The sequence below is a fragment of the Gadus morhua genome, chromosome 14 (assembly GCF_902167405.1).
Source record: "Gadus morhua chromosome 14, gadMor3.0, whole genome shotgun sequence".
In the NCBI taxonomy this organism is placed as follows: domain Eukaryota; kingdom Metazoa; phylum Chordata; class Actinopteri; order Gadiformes; family Gadidae; genus Gadus; species Gadus morhua.
The window spans coordinates 14316379-14324534 of NC_044061.1; the positions used below are offsets into that span (position 1 = coordinate 14316379).

The window sequence follows — 8156 nt, forward strand, 5'->3', positions numbered from 1 at the left end:
AACACAAAACCCAACTCACACACTCTCTGTCACAAAACTCACCTCCCACACTGCACACAAAACTCAACTCGCACACTCTCTGTACACAAAAAATATCTCACACTCTGTACCCACAACTCGTCTCTCACACGCTCCGTACACAAATCGTGTTCCACACTGTTAATACACAAAATATCTCACACACACCCTGAAGACACAACTCATCACTCGCAATATACAAAACTCTTAAAATCTTACTCACACACTCTCTCTCTCTCTCTCTCTCTCTCTCTCTCTCTCTCTCTCTCTCTCTCTCTCTCTCTCTCTCTCTCTCTCTCTCTCTCTCTCTCTCTCTCTCTCTCTCTCTCTCTCTCTCTCTCTCCATACAACTCATCTCACACTCTCTGGGCACAAAAGAGATGCAATTAAGAGGGAGGCAACTCGCCTGCCTGATTTATGAGGGCATCAGCTTTATATAACCGCTTTTTTCTGGGAAATCCCCAACTTGCATCTCTATTCCCCGAAATTCTGCCTGGGATGTAGTTGGCCTGTTTTGGTTTAATATGATCATTATGATATTTCCTCTATTCTGGTTTGTTATATCACTGGTGCTGGACACTTCTTTAAATAGGACACTCTCGACACGTATCATGGTCAGGCCACTGAAACATGTCAGGGATGACGTACTGGGAAGTTATAAAAAAGGATTGTCTTCCGTGCTAACCATCCTGCACGAGCCTGCGTGCATTAACCTGACAAGCACAAGCCTGCGTGCACAAGCCTGACGAACACAAGCCAGCGTGAACTAACCTGAAGAACACGAACACGAACCTGGGTGCACTAACCTGACAAACACTGACGTGCATGAACCTGCTGCAGTGCATAAAGCCCCTGTGCACTAGTATGGCAGCAGTGTACAAACCTACTCCCACTAACCTTCCTGCACAGGTTATATGTTAAAATGAAGCAGCCACAACATTACTGGGTTCGATCCCCAATGGCCTCAGTCTAACCTGTAGGCATCCCTAAGCAGGATGTCCTATCCCAGACGTTGGGTTAAACATGCCTGTGGGGTCCGAGAGGCCCTGCCTAGACAATTCCCTCTCCGGAAGGATGTACCTGAATTCACTGTAAGTTACTTTAGGTGAAAGCTGAATGACTAAATGGTGAAGATGCTCACAACGCCTAGTGGTAGAAGGGGACTTATTTTTCAGGATAATAGCCATCCTACCACCAGCAGCATCAGTGCAGGTCAGCTGTAAACATGAGTCCTGTCCCTCAGCGGATGCTTTCCCACGCTCTAAACCCCGCTCTTCTCTCCCTCACGCTGACACATCATTTAGAAGACAGTTAGCTCAGCAGCGTCTGGAAGCAGGCCAGGGTTGATGAAGTGTGTTGGTGCTTATAACCGTGCTATAATTATCTGGCTAAGTACGGAGGTAGGGAAGGCAAACATGATACTCACGTAAGCGTTAACATTCGTATTTTCTCGGAGAGCGACGTGAAGAAAATCATTTAGAGAGTAATCATGTTAGCGTGGGCGCGAACTGTGTTGCTCTGAGCTGTGTGTGTATGTGTGTGTTAGTATAGATGTGTGTGTGTGCGTGTGTGTGTGTGTGTGTGTGTGTGTGTGTGTGTGTGTGTGTGTGGGTGTGTGGATTTCTGTGTGTGTTGTATGTGTGTGTGTCTGCGTGTGTGTATGTGTGTGTGTTTGTGTGTGTGTGTTGGTGGGTGGGGGGGGGGGGGGTCATATCAGTGGAGGCTGGCGCCAAATGAGAGTAAACACAGGACTAAATGAATGAGTGTGTGGGTGTGTGTGTCCTGTTCCAATCAGAGGGTCTGTGGGAGCAGTATGTTTCCAATCCTAGCAGACAGCTGGCCGGGCACATCACAGCACAGGGATTAAGGGCGGACTTAGTTTGAGTCCAATCCTGGTTCTGACCACTGTGACATAGGCAACCAAGATCCCTACGCTGGTCAAACTGTCAGGCCACTACGTCAGATGATTAGGAGGAATACATATTCTAATAAATGTTATTACTTGTGTTGAAGTAATAACACAAGTAATAACTTGTGTTATGGTCAATCAATGAAATCCAAAAAAGATGAATTGGTGTATGGAAATTACCATCTATTTTGCCAAAGCAGTTAAAGAATATTATGTAACTATAGTAAGTACAACATAAAAAGTTCAGTTCAGTTTAAAACATAAAAATAATAAATCTATCTCTAGATGTGTAATGCTCTGTGTATATCACTGTCTACTGTCTACCATCAATCTATCTATCAATCTATAATTTATCTCTTGATTATTTTTTCTACAGCATCTATCTATCCATCCATCCATCCATTCATCCATCCATCCATCCACCCACCCACCCACCCACCCACCCACCTATCTATCTATCTATCTATCTATCTATCTATCTATCTATCTATCTATCTATCTATCTATCTATCTATCTATCTATCTATCTATCTATCTATCTATCTAAAGCTTCTATCTCTCTACAGTATCAATCATCTATCTATCTATCCATCCATTCCAAGCCAGGCTCCAGATTAAATAAGAGGTTCTTTATGTCACAGTACAGTAACTGACGAGTTTGTTCGCTCATCTGATTTCTAACTAATGCTGGATTAACGTTAATCTGTGAGCTGCAGACGTGTGTTTACAGCACTCCTCATAATACACTCACTTTGGGAACTCTGTCCCCAAACCCAAGCTCGTGATATGTGTAACATATCACATGTAAAACAATTTACCCTGCAGCAGCAAAGAACCCGCCGTTCATAACCCAACTCTTGTTATCTTGAGCGGGGGGGGTTACAATCTGCCCCAAAAGTAAGACGCTGCTCTCCCGGGCAGTCAAAGGCTCTGATTGGCCAACAGTCAGGCTGCTGATTTGCATATGGTGGGAGTGTCCTCAGACACACTGGAGTGAATGGCTTGTTGAGTTCAGTCAGCGATCCGGCCACCCTCTCAGTAGCAGCAGCTCCCGTCTGCTGAGCTCTCATCATGCCTGGGTTAGGTAGGATGCTACCCTAGCTCTCTATAGGACCAGGACCTAGACTTTGTCCAGGTTAGGTAATATGCTTCCCTAGCTCTATATAGGACCAGACCAGGACCAAGATTATGTCCAGGTTACGTAGGATGTCAGACAGAACTCTATAGCACCAGACCAGTCTCGGATCAGGACTAAAACATGTTCCAGCGCAGAGGCCCCAGCCCAAGCAGAACAGGATTAATACTGGTAAGTTGTGTAAAACGGGCTAAAGATTAAATGGCACTGAGTAAATTGAGTGTACTTTCTGTGATATGAATGCAATAGTATGTGTGACCTACAGAACTTATCAATGGATATAACAGGTTTTTTACGTAAAAAATTACGAAAGTTGCAAGAATGAACAGTTAAAAGGGCTCCATTCTCTTTTTGGTTTTGGGTGATTTAGGATCTATATTTCTCTTATCAATCGGAATGACTTTTAACTTGAATTGTATGCATTTTAGGGTTGGTGCATCTTGCTGCTTTTCTCCAGCCCTTTCTGCTGCGTTGCACATTTCAGCCAAGCCAAAGAGCTCTTCTACTCCATAAGGGAGGGAGTTCCAATGGGGGCCTTCATTGGGGCTATCGGACAAGACTTGAAGTTGGATTTTACTGTAGATCCTCCCTTTCAGTTCAATCTGCCTCAGCAGAAGCACAGTGGACAATACGTGAGACTCGACAACACCACCGGGGATCTGTACACCTCCGCCACTGAGCTCGACCGAGAGACCCTGTGCCCGGACGGGCCCACGCCCCAGGGATGCGTACTGTCTCTGGACGTGTTTGTGCTGCCCCAGCAGTACTTCCAGCTGGTCAAAGTCAAGATATCTGTTGAAGACGTGAACGACAACAGGCCCCGGTTCCCTGTGGAAGAGATATGTGTGTCCATCCCGGAGAACACACCGGTCAACGCCCGCTTTGCGGTGGAGCAGTCGGCCGTGGACCCTGACTTGCACTTCAACAGCGTCCAGACCTACTGGCTGGTGAATGACTTTGGTGTGTTCACCCTGGATGTGGAGGAGAACGAGGGAGGGGAGCTCACCCCTTTCCTCATCGTCACGGAGGCGCTGGACCGCGAGATGCAGGCTGAGTACATAACGGATATCATTGCTGAGGATGGGGGTACCCCTCCCCTCCTGGGGACAGCCACCCTGAAGATAATCATTACTGACGTCAACGACAACTGCCCGCGGTTTACAAAGTTGTTAATAAATGTCACGCTCCAAGGGAATACCTCCAAAGGGGCGCATTTGGCTCGCTTGCATGCGTTTGACCCCGACCTGGGTGTTAATGCCCAAATCAGCTACGTTTACAGCGAGCGAGTGCCAAGAGAGACCCAGCGCTTGTTTCATTTGGACCAAATGTCGGGCTTGATCAAGCTAGCTGGGAAATTCAACTCGGAAACAAGCAAGTTCTACAAACTCACCGTGCTGGCCAAAGGGCCCGGCTGCATACCCGCCGTTGCTACCGTGAATATACACATTCACAAAGTAATAACGGCCCCGCCAGCTGTGGTACCACGGTACATTGCTGCCGAAAGGAACGGAGTGGTCACCATGAAGGAATCTGAGCCAGCATTCTCCCCAATCGCATTCTTCACCGTAAAGAACACAGACACCAGCCAAAAGTTGGACTGCCATCTAGAAGGGTTTGGCCCGTTCAGGCTAATGCCATACCAGCAGTTGCAGAACGAATACCTCCTTGAGACCACGAAAGACTTAGACTACGAAGAGACGCAGGAGTATGAGCTCACCGTGGTGACTAAGGGCACTAGCGGGGGGGCAGTCATAAAGACCTTCCTCAAGGTACACGTGCTGGACGAGAACGACAACGCTCCCGTATTCAAACAGTCTTTTGTGGAAATATCGGTGGAGGAGAACAACCCTCCAAACACATTTCTGTTCCAGCTCCAAGCCACGGACCTGGACAGTGGCGCCCACGGGGAGGTCGTCTACCTTCTTGGGGGTGACGCCCCGGGTTTTTTCTCCGTGGACCGCGACACCGGTGTGCTGTCAGTGACCACAGCCCTCGACCGTGAGGAGAGGGAGACGTACCGCTTCATGGTGAGAGCGGTGGACCAGGGAACACCCAGGAAGGAGTCCATTGCCACCGTGCTGATCCGAGTTGAGGACCGCAACGACAATACGCCACGTTTCATCAACAAGGACTTCACCTTCTTCGTGCCCGAAAACTTTCCGGGATTCGGCGAGATCGGAGTCCTGTCTGTGACAGACGCAGATGCCGGAGAAAATGGCTGGGTGGCGCTGTCCATCCTCAATGGCAGCGACGTGTTTGTGATTGACACCGGCCGCGGTGCACTCCGAGCCAGGACGCCGCTGGACCGCGAGCAGCAGGGGACGTACGAGCTGTGGGTGGAGGCGGTCGACGGCGGCAAACCGGCCCTGTCCTGCGCCACCATGGTCACCGTGCTCCTTTTGGATGTTAACGACAACCCGCCAGTTGTTCTGTTCCCCCAATCTAACCAATCGTATATGCTGGTGCTCCCCGACACGCTGCCGGGGACGCCCGTCACCGAGGTGTACGCCGTGGACAGGGACACGGGGATGAACGCCGTCATCGCCTACAGCATCATCAAGAGGAAAGGGGCTGAGCCAGGGTCGTTCGTCATTGACCCAGAGACGGGGAACATCACACTTCAACGGGAGCTGAGCAACCGCGGCCTTTACAGCCTACTGGTTCGGGTAAGTGACCACGGACAGCCTGAGCCACTGCACGCCACCATCATGGTCAACCTGTTCGTCAACGAGACGGTCAGCAACGAGAGCTACATTCAGAGCCTACTTACCAACGAGGCGGAGGTTGTGGAGGTGGAGGAGAGGCCTTGGTATGTTGGGCAGCTGACGGACAGGCCACGGCCATTTGAGCTGTTCCCATGCCAACCGGTCCTCATTGCGTTGTCGGTGACCTGTCTGGGGCTACTGTTGGTTGTGATCGCGCTTGCTTCCTACATCTGCTGCCGTAGGATCAGGGAACATGGTGGGGATGGACAGGAGGAGGTTGAGACCCCTTTAAATATGAATGGAGGCTCAGTGCAGCTCGGGGACCGAAAGATCAGACAGATGGCCAACATCTGATACCTTGCTCTGCTCCTCCCTACACCACTGCTGTTTACATGAATGTTTACAAGACTCACTGTGACAGGTGTAGCCCTGGATTGAGATTCTGATCATAGCGTTGTACTTCGATACATTGCGATTAGATGTAAACGTGTCGATATTTAAACAGATTGTGTGTCTTTGACCACCGTCATAAAGCATTTTGTTGCTGCCTTTTCAGAAACTATGATTGCGTTTCTAAAGACGATGATTAATGTGTCACTGGTTAACTGTTTTTGGTTTAATAACAACAAAATAACAAGGGATATAATAAGAATTTCTATATTGTGTATAGGGAAATGTATATTTTATATTTTTATATAAAGCTTAAAACAATGAAAAAATAATGTGTACCAATGTGACGCCACATTCCCTATTTTAATTATTCTGATCCAAATCTAAAGGTCTCATGTTTGGTTTACTGTTTGGTTGGAGATAGAAACATATCTAGATGTGTAAATGATGTAACATAGTTTGTTCCTGTGGTATTTTGGAGGTGCATGCCTACTCTGACCTCCATGAATCATCTAACATAAGGCTGTGGATATATACAGACAATCGGACCCAATCGTGTTTAAAAAGAGACACCACTAATAACCCCCATGCCAATTGGTCTACAACCATTGTGTACTTTGTTTATTTTAACAACGATACCACACAACAATGTATCAATCCTCAACTCTCCCACACACCTTGTCATTTGTGAAAAGAAAATCTACTTGTTTGTGTGTGAGAACATTTCTTGTAAGTATTAAAAGTGCTTTATTTTTTAAATCACTTAGGGTTTTCATTCATTTCATGTACTTCCCAGTTTTTACTTAAAAAACCTTTTGCTTACAGCTGTAAAAAACAGCTCTTAACCACAGCCCCACAGCAATACAAATATACTAAATCGTGGCTTTGAGTGCACCATCAAAGTTTGTAGAGGAATGCTGAAAGCCTCCTCCACAATCCAGTCACTCCCAAACTATGGTTTGGTCCACCTTCTGAGTTAGAGTTACCCTAGGTTTCTATGCAACATAACAGCAAACCTGAACAACAGGCCATTCTAAAAACACTAGAGATTTAATGCAACACTGAACTCTTTGTGACTTATCATAGTTCCACCTACAAAAGAAACACAGTTAATGCCCATGAATGTACCTTTGCAGGTCTGTGTTACATTATATATACCGGTAATTATTTCATGCTATTTACTATTTAGTCCCGTAGCAGAAATTTTCAAGAAAACCATAAAGGTGAAATCAGATCCATGTCGTGTCGAGAGAAGGGGTAAGGTAAGTCTAGCTCTGGGACGCCTGCAGGTTAAGCTGGGGACATTTGGGGATCGAACCTGGAAGGATGGCTGGTAGTCAAACACACTTCGGAATCCTGCCCTGCTATTATAATGAGCAGTAGAATAGGTTAGGAGGAAGTGGACATAATATTCAGAACTTACATTTTATTCAGAATTGTGTTTGAGTTTAGTGTATATGTTCCATAACGACTATGCGACTATGCAAATCTATGCAAAGGGACCACCATGCAAAAGTTACAAGATCCCTACAAATGGTGTCGTTATCTCTGTACTCGCACTGCTCCCTGGGTAGAAGTGTACAGTCTCCAAAGAGCTGCTATTAGAGGAAAGGACAGAGAAGAGAGGGCAAGAACGTCTTGTTCCCTGGTAAATGGAGAATGGACTGCTTTTACCGGACTTATCTGTATGTGCCAGCTATTTCAGAATCAGAGGCATTTAAAGAGCTTTGAAATGAATTCCCAGGGATTCACCCATTCATAAGCTGTTTCACCCAAGCGAGGCAGAACCAGCCTATCTGGATGTTTCCAGTCTTTATTTGGCATAACTCATGTTGCATCATTATTGCTGACGCTAAAGTGATCAAACATTTACCCTAATCGTTTACTCATTTAAGGTACTTCTTTCCATACATAGGCTAGCGAGGAAGACAAAACTGTTTAGTGTGGTTGTCTGACAATGCAGGCAGTACATCACCACGGCTAAGCTGATAAATAGTTT

The 8156-nt window shown here is 46.7% G+C and overlaps 1 protein-coding gene across 1 annotated transcript; it reads left to right on the plus strand.

Annotated features, from left to right (window-relative positions):
- Nucleotides 1–2947: 2947 nt before the first annotated feature.
- On the plus strand, nt 2948–6919 carry pcdh20 (protocadherin 20). The gene is made up of 2 exons (XM_030377860.1): nt 2948–3233; nt 3491–6919. The coding sequence occupies exons 1-2, from the start codon at nt 3186–3188 to the stop codon at nt 6119–6121; spliced, it is 2679 nt and encodes an 892-aa protein (XP_030233720.1). The 5' UTR covers nt 2948–3185; the 3' UTR covers nt 6122–6919.
- The last annotated feature ends 1237 nt before the right edge of the window (nt 6920–8156 follow it).

What these genes read in the sequence shown, in the direction of transcription:
- pcdh20 (XM_030377860.1), top strand. Translation starts at nt 3,186, where the DNA reads ATGTTCCAGCGCAGAGGCCCCAGCCCAAGCAGAACAGGATTAATACTG. An exon ending in GCAGAACAGGATTAATACTG is followed by an intron (nt 3,234 to 3,490) that starts GTAAGTTGTGTA and finishes TATGCATTTTAG; the next exon opens with GGTTGGTGCATCTTGCTGCT.